We start from the raw sequence: 19,234 nt of genomic DNA on the forward strand, positions 1-19,234 counted from the left end.
ATCCTGTGAGGCATGGTTCCATATGGTCAATTTTGTCAGGCAAGTTCAGATTTATTATAGCATTTCTTTGCTACAAGAGATGCAATAGACTGTGTGGGATCAAAAGAGGCTTGTAGTAACAGAATGGTAGCCTTGGGGGAGAATTTATCTTTTAGCCATGTGGTTCCCCATTAACATCATCCTTAGCTCTCCAAACCAGAGTGGAGGTGGTAGATACAGTTGAACCTTGGAAGATTATAACAATTATCCCTATATTTCAAGTTAATCTAACAACATTCATCCATGGATGATGGGCCATGCCTCAGTTCTACTCAGAATTTATTCTCTCCATTCTCCTGTCTTGGGCACAGGATATGAACGCTCTCTTGGGACTTACTCTACTTGGGGTGAAATTTGGATCCTATGTTAAAAGTTTTAGCAGGGCAAGAAATTGTTCCTGATGGCTACTTTGTCTCTAGCAGTAGGGTAAAATGTGGCATTAGTGGAAGCACCATCAAACAGGTTCTCCTTCCTTTGATTAATAGAAAGAACCTCATCTTTGAGGTGTATTTTTTTTTTTGAAATATGTTTTACTAAGATACCTCCAAAGTGCATTTGCAACCCCAAGTAAACCTCCCATTAATGTTTATCCTCTATATTCACTTCTTGAAACTAGACATAATGAGTGTCTAGTTGCAAGAAGTGAATATAGAGGATAGGAGAATCTGTGTCCATCCCTGAAATCCTTGTTGCATTGCTATGGAAATGGAGGTCTGGACAAGGTTTGATGACTCACCCAATATCCTGCAATTTGTTAACCAAAGGGCTAGGGCTGGAATATAGTTCTCTTTTACCATTCTCTTCCATCTTCATATGATATTTCTTTAGTTGATGACCCCAAATTTAATATTACCATAAGTTTTCAATGATAATATTAATTAATTACTATTAATTTTACCATAATTTTGGAGTTGGAACTTTATGTGCAAGGGAAATGCTATCAAATATCCAAAGTTCAGCATTTTATTCATGTATATTCGAAATAGGAAGGTAAAAATCTCATGAAGTATAAATGTAAAAATTTTAGTTATTAGTAAAAAGCAATTTGTTATACAACTTCTGAATTTTTTTCTGTTAAATTCAAGGCCTTATAAAGGCCTTGGGTTTTTGTTAAGTTCATAATATATGTTAGAGGAAATTTTATTAATTTGTTTTTATTAATTTTTATAGAGACAAGATTAAACATATTGTGGATTTAATTGTATCATCCTTTCCATTCAGGTATGTGAGACTTTAGAAAAGGAAATGATTATGACATTTAATATCAACATTTTTAATAGGAAGCAAAACAGAACAAAATAAAAAGCATATTTCCCAGGCACACATGCCTGTAATCCCCACGGCTCGGAAGGCCAACACTAGAAAATCAAAAGTCCAAGTCCAGCTTCAGCAACTTAGCAAGGGCCTAAGCAATTTAGTAAGACCCTGTCTCAAAATAAAAAATAAAAAGGACTGGAAATGTAGCTTGGTGGTAAATTGCCCCTGGGTTAAATACCTAGTATTAAAAAAAAAAAAAAAAAAAAAAAGCATTTCTATTCTCAAAATGTTGCTAAATAGCCTGTATACCCACATTTTGAATATAATCTAATTTTTTTTTTGGAATTTTGGTTTCAGTTGGACATTAATATTTTCAAATAAAAGGGGGAGGGAAAAGGAGGGATCATGAACTGAAATCAGTTTCTATGTGTGAATGAGCATATAGTGATGAACCCAACTACTATGTATAAATAAAGCTTTTAAAAAATGTTTTTTCCCAAAACAATGACATTTGCCTAAGTCTAACTAGTGGCAGATTCATTTTTTTCCTACTAATAAAAGTAAAAATAATGAAGCATGCATTTTAAAATTCTGTAATTATAGGTAAAGTATTTTATTAAATACCTTATGCATCCAGAATTACTTCTTAATTTTGGAAATATTTTACTTAGGTTTCTTCTCTATGTAAGAAGAAGATTTACTACTATGATTCAAATATACACCAATGTGATTGCTTCCTTTTAAATTAATAATAGTTTTATGCAAAAAATATAGTCAAATATCAGGGAATGTTTTAAAATATATAAGAAAAAAGCACTTAAGTTCATTTGTGGAAATATTTATGGATTTGAATTCCTTCTCATGTACCCATCACTATTCTAGGAGTGCCCATGAATATGTAATAATGTATTTGTTGAAAATTTCACTGATTAAGAAAATCTTACTGGTCAACATGGTCTTATAGAATTAAGTCATCATTACTATAGCAATATATGCATTCCCATGTTTATAGCAGCACAATGCATAATAGCCAAAATACACAACCAGACTAGGTGTCCATCAGCCAAGGTACAGAGAAAGCAAATGTGGTATATATACACAATGGAGTTTTTTCTAATATTTATTTTTTGGCTTTAGGTGAATACAATATTTCATTTTTATGTGGGGTGCTGAGGATCAAACCCAGTACCTTTCACAAGCTTAGGCGAGCATTGAGCCACAACCCCCCGGCCCCACAATGGAGTTTTATTCAGTCATAAAGAAGAATGAAATTATGTTATTTGCAGGAAAATGGATGGAATTTGAAAACATTAATTTAAGCAAAATAAGCCAAACTCAGGCTTAGAGTCACATGTTTTCTCTCTTATGTGGAAACTAGAGAAGAAAAAGGAAAAGAAAGTGTGGTAGGGGAGGGAGTGGGAGGTGTTCTCATGAAAATGGAGAGGAGACCAGGAGAGGAAAGGGACACAGTGAGGGAAGAGGGTTGGGAAAGGGGAAATACTGGGGAATAAAATTGATCAAATTATATTATCATATCACATGCATGTGTGAATATGTAAAAATGAATTCCACTATTATTTATAATTATAATGCACTAATAAAAAAAGGTGGGGAAAAGAAAATAGTCTTACATTAGTCTTGCCTTCACTTGGGTTTTATTACTAAATTCTTTAAAATTTTTTCAGATTAATGTTTTATTTATGATGAGAAATGATTGAAATTTTCAAAATTTCAAACACACAGTTCCAGTTCTATCTTGGGTTAGTCTGATGTATCTGTTGTAGGAGAACATGATAACATACATTACAGTGATTTGATGGGAATTTTATTCACAAACAACTGTTCTTTTTGGGTAAAAAATGAGTGATTTTTTTTAAGATTCTAAGGCAATACAGTTCTTGCTCCCAATGAACAGTTTAATCCTACATATTGACATTTTGGTATCTAATCATTAGCTTTAATGTTGTCTATTTATGGAGGCAAATCCCCATTATCTTTATTATCTTTATTTGTTTTAGAATATTTGGAATTTTGCTGATCTTTGTGGATGTGTTTCTTGTTGTTAATGACATAATTTTGACTGAGCGCCATATACATGTTTCTTTGGCATGTCGTATAAGTTCTTTATCTATTGCTTTATTTTTCTTCACGGATATTCTTCTTCAAATATATGTAGTAGGGTAAGTTTGATTTTTTTTAACTTAAAGCTATTTTGTACTGTTATAAGAAGCATCCAAAAATAATTATCAGGTTAACCCAACTAAATGTGCTTCTCTTTATCAAAATAATTTTCCTAGAAGGCATAGCTCACAGAGAAACAACAATCCAAACCTAGTTTATCATAGATGGGGCTTTAATAATGTTATTATTGCAATTGTCACTACAGTCTCCAACAATATATTCTAGATGGTCCCTTCAGAAGATGAAATTTAAAGGAATTTTTAAAAGGGACCAGGCACATGTACATGATGTACATGATATGTCTGCATGTACATTAAGAAGAGGAACGTGCGTGTAAAGTATAAATATTAATACTTTCATTAAGAATTGAATTCCAAACAAGAGTTTATAGTATGTTAAATACAAAATAATAGATCATGAATAATCCCTGCATCAGCTAAAATGATAACTTTTGTTAAGGTGTAGAGGAGATCTGAGGCATACTCATCTCATTGGCAGGACAACACAGCAGTTGTTGTTGTTTTTCTTTTTTCTTTTCTTCTGTTTTTGCTGAGAAGGTAGGGGTAAGCCAAGGTTTGGGGCTGGACTGTCATGGAAGTCATGAAGAAAGTTCCCTAGACTCACTTTTTCCAGAGCAACTCTGGCAGTTTGTCTCCTTTCCTGATGATTTTTTTTTAATCCTCATGCCTTTGATCTAAAGACATTTGCTCAGTGCCAGGTTACTCAGAACCTGAAAGAGGCTGCCTCAAAATCAGAAGCTTTCCCTGGAGGACCAATGCTGAGGTTTAAAGGAGCCAGTGTTGAAGAAGAAAATGTAGTAGTTGGAAGTCAACCAGAGGCCATGTAAGCCCTTTGGGATTCATGGCCAGACCATGAATTCAAAATAGTGAAAGTTTCTTCTTCTCACAAGCTCCTCTCATATACTCCTCATTGTCCCAAATCCTCTGAGGCTGTGAGATATTCAGTTTCCACAGTCCAACTGCCCATCATCCCATCTGCCTAGGAGAAAACAAAGCTTGCCTCTTGTTTAATAGTTTGGTTATATCTCTTATTTACTAAGCTTAAGTTGCCATATTGTTGCTTTTTATCATATGTGTGTGTGTGTGTGTGTGTGTGTGTGTCTAAACTGCTTGAAAACTTTCTATTAATGTTATATTTTCCCTTGTTCTAGTGTAGACAATGCATTTTAAATAAACCATTGAAGTAGAATTCATACTGAAGATAAGTCAAAAACTTGTGCTCTTAAAATATTCCTATCCCTTCTTGGGGAGAATAAACATTTTATTTTATATTGCAGGAAACAACATTATTTTTCTGATATATTTAATGTCTTCGATTCTGTCATTATTGGGGTGACTTTGGCATTTGACCTCTTGTACATGGTTTTTGACTTTCACAGCAATGTCTCCAGGTATGAAACAGGTGACTTACCTCTAGAAGTTTTTCATTTCTTTCATTCTTTTATTTTTTTTACATTTCAATGGCTTTAATTTTGTATCATCTTTTTAACTTTGAGTATTCTGCTTTTGTGCCAAATAAGCTGCTTGAAAATGAAATGTTAAGATAGATTTCCACATACTTTGAAACTATAAAAGATGGTGGCATTTAGAGGCCAGTGAAAGGTATATATTCTAAATACTTTTTGGTGAAAAAAGAAGATGGAACACTCAAAGAGAGTGGGGACTTGGCCTCTTGTGCTTACTTTAACTTCACTACATTTTAAAATTCCCTCTAAATTCCATTTGTGCTTCAGCCATTAATTCCTTACACATGAAGTTCTATATATCTACCTGAATTTTTCCTACAACATAGAGTATATTGATTTAAGCATATGAAAATTTGAGTGACTCTAATCATATTCTCCAAAACATAGCACATTGAACAGGAAAACAGAGGTGACACAGATACAACACAGAGGAAGAGTTTTGAAGTATACTTGTAGTAGAAATGAAGAAAACTGAGGCAAAGTTAGAACCATTAGAGATTAGGAAAGTAAATGTGTGTGAATAATAGTTCTTTCTCTCCCTCCCTTCCTCTCTTCCTCCTCCTTCTCCTTCCTCTTCCCACCCCCCCCCACCCCTCTCTTTCACTGTGGCAATGAAGAAGAGTAAATGTCTATAAGGATGTAGACATTGAAGGGCTTTCTTGGCTTATTCATTAATCAAATAGCTACCACCTTTTGGTAACCTAACTTCTCATGGCTTCAATTCAGAACCCAACTAAATGTGTTATATGATAGACTTTGGAGTTTGAAAATAATCAGAATCAATATGATCCTCCAATTGCAACCTCAGCATCATGTGAGAGCTTGCTAAAAATGCAAGAAAAACACCTCATGTCTAACCCTAAATCCACCAAATTAGTTATTCTGGAACCTGCAACCTGGGGTCTAACAAGCTTTTCTAGGTGATGTTTGTTTATGTTTAAATTAGACACTACTAGTCAGCAGCTCTCTGCTATGGTATTTCCAGTGATATGAGAAACACTACCCAATGCACTTGGGAAGTCTCTCAGCCTGCAGCCTGCCTGATGAGCATATACAGGCTATAGTGAACCTCTGTTACTGAAGGGAGTAGTAACATAGGTGAACAAGAATCCTTAGTTTGTTTTCATGGGGGAAAATGAAAAACATACTGATTTTTTAAAAAATATATTTTTAGTTGTGAATGGACCTTTATTTTTTATTTATTTATATGCAGTGCTGAGAACTGAACCCAGTGCCTCATACATGCTAGGTAAGTGCTCTATCACTGAGCCACAACCCCAGCCCCAACATTCTGGTCTTAAACCATAAAAGAAATCCAAAAATTCTAAGACTATTATTACTTCCTCTAGACCAGAATTTTTCAACCTTAGCATTATTAACATTTTAGGCAAATAATTCTTTGTTTACAGGAAAGGGCAGTTTTATTCAGGGTAGGGTATTAAGCAACATTCCTCTATTCACTAGATGTAACACCCCACCAACATATACACCCAACCGTTATGACAACCAGAAGTATTTCCAGACATTGTCAAATATTCTCTAGATGGGTGGCAAGGTGGGTTGAGGCAAAATTACCCCTGGCTAAGAACCACTGCTCTAAAGAATACAAGGCTGGAGGAGGTATGCTCAGTAGTAGTGTGTTTGATGAGCATGTGTGAGGCCCTGGGTTTGATCCCCAGTACCACTTAAAAAAAAATGTTAAACTTAATTCATGTTGACAAAATCTTCTGTTTCTGAAACAAAAATGGATCTTTAAATTTTATCTATAAATTTATTCAGATTCACCATTTTATTTCGACCTCTGCGACTTATCACTCTGATCAGAATGTTTCATTTGGCTTACCAAAAAAGACAACTTGAAAAGCTGACCAGAAGGCTGGTGAGTAAGCAAAACACGTTTATTTTGGGCTGGGGAAGTAGCTCAGTGGTAGAGTACTTGCCTAGCACATGCAAGGCCCTAGGTTCAATCCTCAATACCACACACACACACACACACACACACACACACACACACACACATTTCTTTTGTATTTAAGAAAATATAAGGGTTATAGATATTTACATAATGTTTTATTTTATGTTGATTTATATCTTACACATTGTAAAATTGCTTTAAACTCCCAGGTTTCAGGAAACAAAAGGAGATACACAAAGGATGGATTTGACCTGGACCTCACTTACATTACTGGTTTGTGACTTTAACTGTTGATTTATTTATATTAATTTCTAATTGTTCTTATGAGTAGTAATATTTTCTTTTGGTTTTGCCTTGTTGAAGTATTTTCTTTTAAATTATCCTTTACCCATGAAGACACATTCCCTGGTAATGGAAAATTTCATTCATTTCAAATCAGGTATACTTGGTGGAATGGATTTTCATCTGACTCTATTTGAGTTTGATTTAGAATTTATTGAGTTGTGATAGTCATCCTGGGTTCCAAAAGTCCCAGAGAGACTCCTTTTTTTCCTTGAACCCAAAAGAATGAGGTCACTGTTTTGTAGGTCTCAGGTTTTCTGAGTCAAGAGGGATAGAAAGCACCTGGAGTTTCTATCATCACTGGATCCCAGACTTCTTGGTTTTTCTTTGGTGTTCAAGAAATAAATTCCAACTACAGGGGAAGCTCTAGACTGATGTCAATACAAATCTGTGGCATATGGCATACAGTCAGTTCAATGATAATTTTTTTGAATAACTAAATATATTATCTAAATTTATTGAATAACTAAATAAATTACATATATAAATATGTATAAAATATAATATAAAATATTGTACACTGAGAATATGTTAGCTTTTTTTTCTCTTCCTTGAAAGTTCTTTTCTGTGAAAAGGGAGTCTGATTAAATGTAGATTAGATTTTTGTATATTGTTTCACATTTATAATGACATTCATAGTAGTGATTACTTTGACTTCCAGAGCGTATTATTGCCATGTCATTTCCATCTTCTGGAAAGCAGTCTTTCTATAGGAATCCAATTCAGGTAAGGATGTTAATATACAAATATTCACTTCTCGGTGAATATGGAAAGTGAAGTCATAAGCTTGATACTGACCCAGAGATGGTAATACTTTTCTAAAAGTTTGCTGTTTCAGGTAAAAAAAAATCATAGTGGGTTGATATCAATTTGATTTTATTATTTACAAACCATTCAAACATACTGGCTTATAACAACACCTTTTATTTCACTTATGACATGTGGTTTGTGAATTTGGATTGGGCTTAACTGGGTGGTTCTGATAATCAGGGACAGAACTGGCTATCTCATCTGGACTTGCTCATGCATCTGTGGATAGCTTTTGGGTCATCAGAGTACTGGCTAGTCTAAAATGCCTGGCTAGATGGTTCTACATAGTGTCTCTTCCCAAGACAGATTAGGTTGACCTTGTTTACATGGTGGCAGAAGCAAAGGTTCAAGAACAGCAAGCAAAAGAAGGCAAAGCTTCTTATGACCCAGACTCTATACTAGTATAATATGGTATCTACTTCATTCTATTGGCCGAAGCAAACTACAAAACCAGTCTGTATTCAAGGAGTAGAATGGGAGAAACTGCAAAGAATTATGGTCACTTTTCATTGTTTATCGGGAGAAGAAAGGGAAAGCTGTAACTAAAATGTATGCTTTTAGATTGGTATTCTAAATTATAATGGAGGAATAACATTTTGGGCTCTGTGGATGACTAAATTAATTTCAATCATATAGGGCTGTTTGCTATTGAAGAAATTCCAGCTGAAAGACATTAAGAAGTTAGCATTTATGTGTGTATTATTACATTTATTTTACCCCAATAAAAATGTAATTATATATCAGTATGTATGTATGCCTATATATAAATGCAATCATGTGTCTTTTAATGATAAGATATGTTGTATTGAGTGATCACATCATTGTGTGAGCATCATAGATACACCCTATTTCACCACATAATCATTGCAGATTTGCCAAATATTTGCAAAAAAAGTGAGATATGACCGTTATTAAGATTTTTTTTAATCGTGATGATTAATATTACTTAAAAATTATTTAAATTCCCTTTGATGCAAGATTAGAATGTATGAAATACTCATGAATATATGTTAAAACCAAACAATCCAAGTTAACACATATCATTTCTTCATAAGAGTTTAGCTTTCATTTTCCTGGTCTGGGAAAAAAAAAAAAAGTTAACCATTAGTTGGTTTTGATTTGTCCTTCATAGTTGAAATATTACCTTTAGAAAATTTACCATGGTTTTCTAAGCTATGGACTTGCAAAACTTAATCTTGTGTGTTGGAAGATTCAGTGCCAGCATCATTTATTTTCATATCTGGTGTGCAGTCCTTAGTGCTACTCATAAAAAAATGTGTTTACCATTAGTACTATAGCACCCCAAAAAAGACACCCAAGTCAACTTTTGGAAGTATACTGAGGATAATTTCTAGGCTCAAGTCCCAGTGCATAAGAAGACAAATGTGCATAAATATGTGAATACATGATGAACAGAATTATACCATGTGGTAATTATGCAATGAAAGGCTGTAAACTAACTTTTATTTTTTATTTTTTAAATATTTAATTATTTATTCATTTTTTTAGTTGTAGGTGGACACAATACCTCTATTTTATTTTATTTTATTTTATTTTTTTATTGGTTGTTCAAAATATTACAAAGCTCTTGACATCTCATATTACATATATTAGGTTCAAGTGGATTATGAACTCCCATTTTTACCCCAAATACAGATTGCAGAATCACGTCAGTTACACATCCACATTTTTACATAATGCCCTATTAGTAACTGTTGTATTCTGCTACCTTTCCTATCCTCTACTATCCTCCCTCCCCTCCCCTCCCCTCCCATCTTCTCTCTACCCCATCTACTGTAATTCATTTCCCTCCTTGTTTATTTTCCCCTTCCCCTCACAACTTCTTATGTGTAATTTTGTATAACATTGAGGTCTCCCTCCATTTCCATGCAATTTCCCTTTTCTCTCCCTTTCCCTCCCACCTCATGTCTCTGATTAATGTTAATCTTTTCTTCCTGCTCTTCCTCCCTGCTCTGTTCTTAGTTGCTCTCATTATATCAAAGAAGACATTTGGTATTTGTTTTTTAGGGATTGGCTAGCTTCACTAAGCATAATCTGCTCTAATGCCATCCATTTCCCTGCAAATTCCATGATTTTGTCATTTTTTAGTGCTGTGTAATACTCCATGGTGTATAAATGCCACATTTTTTTTATCCATTCATCTATTGAAGGGCATCTGGGTTGGTTCCACAGTCTAGCAATTGAGATTGTGCTGCTATGAACATCGATGTGGCAGTATCTCTGTAGTATGCTCTTTTAAGGTCTTCAGGGAATAGACCGAGAAGGGCAGTGGCTGGGTCAAATGGTAGTTCCATTCCCAGCTTTCCCAGGAATCTCCATACTGCTTTCCAAATTGGCAGCACCAGTTTGCAGTCCCACCAGCAATGTACCAGAGTACCCTTTTCCCCACATCCTCGCCAGCACTTGTTGTTGTTTGACTTCATAATGGCTGCCAATCTTACTGGAGTGAGATGGTATCTTAGGGTGGTTTTGATTTGCATTTCTCTGACTGCTAAAGATGGTGAGCATTTTTTCATGTACTTGTTGATTGATTGTATGTCCTCCTCTGAGAAGTGTCTGTGCAGGTCCTTGGCCCATTTATTGATTGGGTTATTTGTTATATTAGTGTCTAATTTTTTGAGTTCTTTGTATACTCTGGATATTAGAGCACTATCTGAAGTGTGAGGAATAAAAATTTGTTCCTATGATGTAGGCTCCCTATTTACCTCTCTTATTGTTTCTCTTGCTGAGAAAAAACTTTTCAGTTTAAGTAAGTCCCATTTGTTGATTCTTGTTATTAACTCTTGTGCTATGGGTGTCCTATTAAGGAATTTGGAGCCCGACCCCACAATATGTAGATCGGAGCCAACTTTTTCTTCTATCAGACGCAGAGTCTCTGATTTGATATCTAATTCCTTGATCCACTTTGAGTTAACTTTTGTGCATGGCGAGAGGAGGGGATTCAGTTTCATTTTGTTGCATATGGATTTCCAGTTTTCCCAACACCATTTGTTGAAGATGCTATCCTTCCTCCATTGCATGCTTTTAGCTCCTTTATCAAATATAAGATAGTTGTAGCTTTGTGGATTAGTCTCTGTGTCCTCTATTCTGTACCATTGGTCCACCCGCCTGTTTTGGTACCAGTACCATGCTGTTTTTGTTACAATTGCTCTGTAATATAGTTTGAAATCTGGTATCGCTATACCACCTGATTCACACTTCCTGCTTAGAATTGCTTTTGCTATTCTGGGTCTTTTATTTTTCCATATGAATTTCATGATTGCTTTCTCTATTTCTACAAGAAATGCTGTTGGGATTTTGATTGGCATTGCATTAAATCTATAGAGAACTTTTGGTAATATCGCCATTTTGATGATGTTAGTTCTGCCTATCCATGAACAGGGTATATTTTTCCATCTTCTAAGATCTTCTTCTATTTCTCTCTTTAGGATTCTGTAGTTTTCATTGTATAAGTCTTTCACCTCTTTTGTTAGGTTGATTCCCAAGTATTTTATTTTTTTTTGAGGATATTGTGAATGGAGTGTTTTTCCTCATTTCCGATTCAGAAGTTTTGTCGCTGATATACAGAAATGCCTTTGATTTATGCGTGTTGATTTTATATCCTGCCACTTTGCTGAATTCATTTATTAGTTCTAGTAGTTTTTTTGTAGACCCTTTTGGGTTTTCTAAGTATAGAATCATGTCATCCGCAAACAGTGATAATTTAAGTTCTTCTTTTCCTATTTTTATGCCTTTAATTTCTTTTGTCTGTCTAATTGCTCTGGCCAGTGTTTCAAGAACTATATTGAATAGAAGTGGTGATAGAGGGCATCCCTGTCTTGTTCCTGATTTTAGAGGGAATGCCTTCAATTTTTCTCCATTCAGAATGATGTTAGCCTGAGGCTTAGCATAGATAGCTTTTACAATGTCGAGGAAAGTTCCTGTTATCCCTAGTTTTTCTAATGTTTTGAACATAAAGGGATGCTGTACTTTGTCGAATGCTTTTTCTGTGTCTATCGAGATGATCATATGGTTCTTATCTTTAAGTCTATTTATGTGGTGAATAACATTTATTAATTTCCGTATATTGAACCATCCTTGCATCCCAGGGATGAATCCTACTTGATCATGGTGCACAATTTTTTTGATGTGCCTTTGTATTCGATTCGCCAGAATTTTATTGAGGATTTTTGCATCTACGTTCATCAGAGATATTGGTCTGTAGTTTTCTTTCTTTGAGGTGTCTTTGTCTGGTTTCGGAATCAGGGTGATGTTGGCCTCATAGAATGAATTTGGCAAAGCTCCCTCTTTTTCTATTTCCTGAAATAACTTGAAAAGTATTGGCATTAATTCTTCTTTAAAGGTTTTGTAAAACTCCTCTGTATACCCATCCAGTCCTGGGCTTTTCTTGGTTGGTAGTCTTTTGATTGCTTCTTCAATCTCATCCATTGATATTGGTCTGTTCAAATTGTGTGTATCCTCCTGACTCAGTCTGGGCAAATCATAGGATTTAAGAAATTATCGATGTCTTTACTCTCTTCTATTTTATTGGAATATAGGTTTTCAAAATAATTTCTAATTGTCTTCTGTATTTCTGTAGCATCTGTTGTGATCTTGCCTTTTTCATCCCGTATGTTAGTAATTTGAGTTCTCTCTCTTCTTCTCTTCATTAGCATGGCTAAGGGTCTGTCGATCTTATTTGTTGCTGAGAGCCACAGCGGAGTCTGTATGGCCCCTGGCATTTTGCCAACAGTATTGATTGACAGGCGAGGCATTACTATCCGCCTCTGCCGCTACTTTTGAGTTCTCGCACTATTTTGGAGTTCTCGTGGGGATTTCCAGGGATTCCCTGAGAGTTCCCATTGGTTGGGGAAGTGCAGGAGGAGATATTTCCGGGGGAGATATTGCCGGCTGGGGGTTCCTGCACCAGCCTCGTGGCATTCGGGAGAATTCCCCAGGAGCTTGTGTGAGGTTTTTTTCTTGCAGTTTAAAAATAAAGTTTGTTCCTGCTTCAGTGGCTCGTGATTTGTGCCCAGCCAGACTGTGGCAATTTATTTTTTCGAAGAACCAACTTTTAGTTTTGTCAATTTTTTCAATAGTTTCTTTTGTTTCAATTTCGTTGATTTCCGCTCTGATTTTAATTATTTCTTGCCTTCTGCTACATTTGTTGTTGTTTTGCTCTTCCTTTTCTAGGGCTTTGAGATGAAGTGTGAGCTCATTTATTTGTTGGTTTTTCCTTTTTTTGAGGAATGACCTCCAGGCGATGAATTTCCCTCTTAAAACTGCTTTCATTGTGTCCCATAGATTCCTATATGTTGTATCTTTATTTTCATTTATCTCTAAGAATTTTTTGATTTCCTCCTTTATGTCTTCTGTAACCCATTGATCATTCAGTAACATATTGTTCATTTTCCATGTGATGTAGGATTTTTCCTTCCTTCTTTTATCATTGATTTCCAGTTTCATTCCATTATGATCAGATAAAATACATGATATCATCTCCATCCCTTTATATTTACTGAGTGTTGGCCTATGGCATAATATATGGTCTATTTTTGAGAAGGAACCATGTGCTGCTAAGAAAAAAGTATATCCACTTGATGATGGTTGATATATTCTATATATGTCAGTTAAGTCTAGGTCATTGATTGTGATATTGAGCTCTATAGTCTCTTTATTCAACTTTTGTTTGGAGGATTTGTCCAATGGTGAGAGAGGTGTGTTGAAGTCACCCATAATTATTGTGTTGTGGTCTATTTGATTCTTGAACTTGAGGAGAATTTGTTTTATGAACATTGCAGCACCATTATTTGGTGCATAAATATTGATAATTGTTATGTCTTGTTGGTGAATGGTTCCTTTTAACAGTATATAATGTCCTTCCTTATCCCTTTTGATTAACTTAGTCTTGAAGTCGATTTTATTCGATATGAGGATGGCCACCCCTGCTTGCTTCCGAGGACCGTGTGCGTGGTATATTTTTTCCCACCCTTTCACCTTCAGCCTGTGTATGTCTTTTCCAATCAGATGTGTCTCCTGGAGGCAACATATTGTTGGATTTGTTTTTTTAATCCATGTTACCAGCCTATGTCGCTTTATTGGTGAGTTTAAGCCATTAACGTTTAGAGTTACTATTGATATATGGTTTGTACTGCCAGCCATGTTTAATTATTTATCTTTTTTTTTTAATTTAGTTTGCTTCTCCATGATTAGCTTTCCCCGCTGTCCTCTGTCGTTACCGAGGCTCTTCCCACTGATGGTTTTGGTTGTTGTTTTTCATTTCTTCCTCGTGTAGTGTTTTGCTCAAGACGCTTTGCAATGCTGGTTTTCTGGCTACAAATTCTTTTACTTTTGTTTATCATGAAAGATTTTTATTTCGTTATCATACTTGAAGCTTAATTTTGCTGGATACAGAATTCTTGGTTGGCATCCATTGTCTTTCAGTGTTTGAAATATGTTATTCCAGGATCTTCTCCCTTTCAGCGTCTGTTATGAAAAATCCGTTGTTAACCTTATTGGTTTACCCCTGAATGTAATCTGCCTCCTTTCTCTTGTAGCTTTTAATATTTTCTCTTTGTTCTGTATATTGGCTATCTTCATAACAATGTTTCTTGGCGTTGGTCTACTGTGATTTTGTGTGCTCGGTGTTCTGTATGCATCTACAATTTGTATATCCGTTTCCTTTTTTATTTCTGGAAAGTTTTCTGTTATTATTTCATTCAGAAGGTCATTCATTCCCTTGGTTCGATTCTCTGTACCTTCCTCTATCCCGATGACTCGTATGTTTGGTTTTTTAATGTTATCCCATATCTCTTGGATGTTTTTCTTGTGATTTTCTACCAACCTTTCTGAGTTTGCTAGACTCTTTTCAAGATGATATATTTTGTCTTCTTTATCTGACGTTCTGGCTTCTACTTGCTCCACTCTGTTAGTAATACTCTCAATTGAGTTTCTAATTTGATTTATCGTTTCCTTCATTTCTAGAATTATTGTTTGATTTTTTTAATAATCTCTATCTCCTGATAAAGATGCTTTACTTCTTCTTTTATCTGTTTATGTAATTCATTTTCAATGTGTTCTTTCACTGTTTGGATTTGCTGTCTCGTATCCTCTTTAAGGTTCCATTCCATCTGTCTAAGGTGTTCCTTGAGTTCTTTATATGACCATTTTTCTGGTGACTCTAGGTCCTCCTGAATATTTAGGCTGTCCTTCATTGTTTGTACTCCCTTTCTTCCTTGCTTTTTTATGCTGCTCATATTACTTCTTGTTCTGATTGATTGCTGAGTTACTGTTGACTCTTATAAATTTATTTGATGCTTGGGAGGAAAGATATTAGAAGGGAAGGGAAGAAGTCACTAAAGAGAATGAGGGTAGGCAAGTAGAACTCAAGAAAGGGGGAATAAGAAAATTGTAAAGAGATGAAAAGACAAAAAAAATAGAAAATAGGGGAAGAAAGAAATTTTTTTAAAAGATAATAATGATAATAAAAAAGTGAAAGTTAAAATTTAAAAAAAAATAATAACAATAAAAATTTTAAAAGGTTAAAAAAATTAAAAACATAAAAAAAATTAAAGAACAGCAACCACAAAAAAGAAAATGAAAATGAAAGAAAAGAGGAAAAAAAACCCAAATTAAAAAAAAAAATAACAATAATAATAATAATAGTAATAATAAATGCAGTCATAGAGTTCGATTTACTTCTCTTCTAGTAGGTGGAGCTGTGCCCACTGGGTCAAGCTTCTTCTCTCAATAGGTGGGAACCAGTCACTGTGCAGCAGCTCTTCCTCCCAGACTGGGCGGGTCTCCAATCCTGAGTGTCTAGGGCCTTCTCTTGTGTTTCCTCGAGCCAGGCCCCACTCACCTGTGACGCTCACCACAATACTGGCTACACGCCAGGTCTGCTGCTCCTGGGAGCCCTGTTTTCATTAGTGCCTGGGCACACTCTCCGTGTTTGCCTCCCTCAGACCCTAAGTTTGTAGAGCTTGGGGCTGAGAACCCCCAGCGAATTTGCTTACCTTCTGGTAGCCACGCCCCCGGTATCTGGTGCAAGAGACCTCAGTTGTCAGCACTGGTGGGAGCGGTAGCTGGGAGTCCCGCGCTACCGCGGCTCCCACGCCACTCCTGATTCCCTGGGTCTGGCTATCGTGCTCACAGGAGAGCTGGGAGGGGCCCTTAAGTTTTCCCTGCTGTTCTATAGCTGAAAGAGCTGCAATCAGTCAAAAACAGAGATGATGACGTAAGCTCTCCAAGATGGTGGCCGCTGGCTTCCTCTGTGGTCTGACCGATGTGGAGAACCGAATTGAATGGCTTCCTTCCCCGTCTCAAGCCCAGAATTCAGCTCTGAGTACAGTATTTGCACAGCTGGCGGGAGCCTGCAGAATCCGTAGCGCTGTATCTTTGCATTGTTATCTCGTCATCATTTCCCAGCGAGCACCGCAGACTCTGGCCGCGGGGCACTTTGCTGAATAAGCAGTGTGACCCTCCGTGTGGACAGATCTCTCACGTTTGAGCCCCAGTAGCTGGTCCTTATGCGATGGAAATCCTTCCTCTAGGTTTCGGAGCACCCCAATTTTGCTGGAAATTCCTAACAAGCTAGCTTTTAGCCATTCTACCTTGTCATTTTCCTGCTCAATGACACGGTACACGGGGGTGCTGCACTCCCTTCGCTGCCATCTTCTCCCTCTTCTATCTCTATTTTATTTTTATATGGTGCTGAGGATCAAACTCAGTGCCTCATGCATGCTAGGTGAGTGCTCTGCCATGGAGCCACAATGCAGCCCATAAACTAATTTTTAGACTGAAAAAAAAAACAGTGAAATATAGTACTTAAATAAACTAAAACAGTTACAGGGACACTAGGGAACATAAGCTTATGAGACCACTGTTGGTCATTATGTGGCACATGACTATATACATAAATATACATATGCATATAAAATTTTATGTTTATTGAAGTATACTGTAAATTGCACTAACTGTGTACTTGATGAAATTATGTATAAGTATACATGTATGTAGCCAACACCTGTATAAAGGTATTGAAAATTTCTTGCCCCTTTCCAGACAATACTTCAAAACACCAGAAACAATTACTATTTTGACTTATCACAGATTAATTTTACTTTTCCTTGAATTTCATGTAAGTGGAATCATATAGTAGGTCTTTTGTAACTGGTTTTTAATCTTCAAAATAAATTCTGTCAGATTCATCTCATATTATTTTATAAACTGATAGCTGTTTTTTAAAAACAATGAAAACATTAAGATTTATTGCTTTATAGAACACTATAATTAAAATGCAAGCATGTGCACACAGAAAGCATATAATTATATACTGCTTGACAGTCACATTACATCCTGCAAAACACATTACATTCTACAAAATCCACTTTACATAAATTTAAAAATTCTAAATATCAAAAAGTACAAATGAAAAGAGAGGTCTAACACTTCTCAAAAGAAAAAATACAAATATCCAACAAATATATGAAAAAATATTCAGCATCATTAGCAGTTAGAGAAATGCAAATCAAAACTACATTCAGATTTTATCTCACTCCAGTCAGAATGGCAGTCATCAAGAGCAAACAATAATAAATGCTGGAGATGATGTGAAGAAAAAGGAACACTTACACTGGTAATGGGAGTAAATTAGTACAACAATTATGGAAATCAGTATGGAGGTTCCTCAAAAGATTAGGCATGGAACATCATATGATCCAGTTGTACCACTCCTCAATATTTATTCCAAAGAATTAAAGTCATCATGTTATAGTGACACATACAAATCTAGTTTTAGAGCACCACAATTCACAGTAGCCAAACTATGATACCACCATAGGTGTTTCATCAACAGATAAATGGATCAAAAAATGTGTATACACAGTGGAGTTTTATTCAGCCATAAAAAGAATGAAATTATATCATTTTCAGGAAAACGGATGGAACTTAAGAGCATTATGTTAAGTGAATAAGCCAAACTCAGAAGGTCAAGGGTCATATATTTTCTCTCATATGTGGAAGCTAGAGAGGAAAAAGAAAAGGAAAGGTGGGAGGGAGATGCAGGGGGGGAATCTCATGAAAATCAAGGGAGATCAGTACAGTAGAGGAAAGGGAACAGAGGGAGGGAGGAAGAGAGGGAAAAGGGAAAATACTAGGGAATGATATTGGCCAAATTATATTGTGTGCATGTACAAATATTTAACAACAAATTCCACCATATGTTCAACTATAATGCACCAATTAGAAAAGGAGGGAAAAACGAAAGAGATTTAAATTTGGGAGCCAGAAATTTTCACAGGGAAGTCATAGCTCACATAACTTTAGAATATATGAAATTGAAAATATTGAGTTAGAGTAATCTATATTTAACAAATATAATACTGTCGAAGGAGCATGTTTAACAAATTTAATTCACTTCCCCAAACTGGCAGAATCATCTTATAGGTAAAGCATCCCTTGGTTGCTAATAATGTTTTTTAGTATGTTGAATTAATTATTGTCAGTTAATTACAGTTTGTCTAAATGGAGCCATTTTTTCTTTTTATAGATTTGGTGGTTAGTATTTTAGTGATACTTAATAATATCTGGAATGTGTTTTTAAAAACCCAGGACCTAGTGGGCACAGTGGTGTACACCTATAATCCCAGTGGCTCAGGAGGTTTAGGCAGGTGGATTGCACATTCAAAGCCAGCCTCAGAATCTTGGTGAGGCCCTCAGCAATTTAGCAAGACCCTATCTCAAAAAATAAGAAGGGCCTGGAATATAGCTCAGTACTTAAGTGCCCCTGGATTCAATCCCCAGTACCAAATATTAAAAAGAAAAAAATAAAACCCAGGACTATCATTTAGCATGTAAATCCAAATATAAACATTACTCTTGGCTTCTGATCTCTAGATTATTGGTTTCTATCATTTTTTTTTACTGTTACTTGCTTGGAATTGACAAATACCCTAATAAGTCATTGATCCCTTTACCTTTACCATTTTTAATCAAAATATCCAAAGATGAATCACTTATTTTCATAAAATCCACAAATCATGAGCCACCCAAAAAGCATAACTTGCCAGGCATAGTGAAAACACTTTTAATCCCAGATATTCAAGAGAATGAGGCAGGAGGATCACAAGTTTGATGCCAACTTCAGCAACTTAGAAAGACCCTATTTTATAATAAAAAGGGCTGGGGATGTAGCAAGAGGTAGA

General features: G+C 35.6%; 1 protein-coding gene across 1 annotated transcript in view; it reads left to right on the top strand.

Moving 5' to 3' along the window:
• Nucleotides 1-19,234, top strand: part of LOC143411458 (phosphatidylinositol 3,4,5-trisphosphate 3-phosphatase TPTE2-like) — a 67,333-nt gene that overhangs the window by 15,163 nt on the left and 32,936 nt on the right. Inside the window, exons 4-9 of the mRNA XM_076872233.1 lie at nt 1,210-1,260; nt 3,315-3,476; nt 4,775-4,888; nt 6,743-6,842; nt 7,088-7,151; nt 7,882-7,946. Coding sequence (XP_076728348.1) covers nt 1,210-1,260; nt 3,315-3,476; nt 4,775-4,888; nt 6,743-6,842; nt 7,088-7,151; nt 7,882-7,946 — 556 coding nt within the window. The remainder of the gene's footprint in view (nt 1-1,209; nt 1,261-3,314; nt 3,477-4,774; nt 4,889-6,742; nt 6,843-7,087; nt 7,152-7,881; nt 7,947-19,234) is intronic.

This window comes from Callospermophilus lateralis, chromosome 12, assembly GCF_048772815.1.
Source record: "Callospermophilus lateralis isolate mCalLat2 chromosome 12, mCalLat2.hap1, whole genome shotgun sequence".
In the NCBI taxonomy this organism is placed as follows: Eukaryota; Metazoa; Chordata; class Mammalia; order Rodentia; family Sciuridae; genus Callospermophilus; species Callospermophilus lateralis.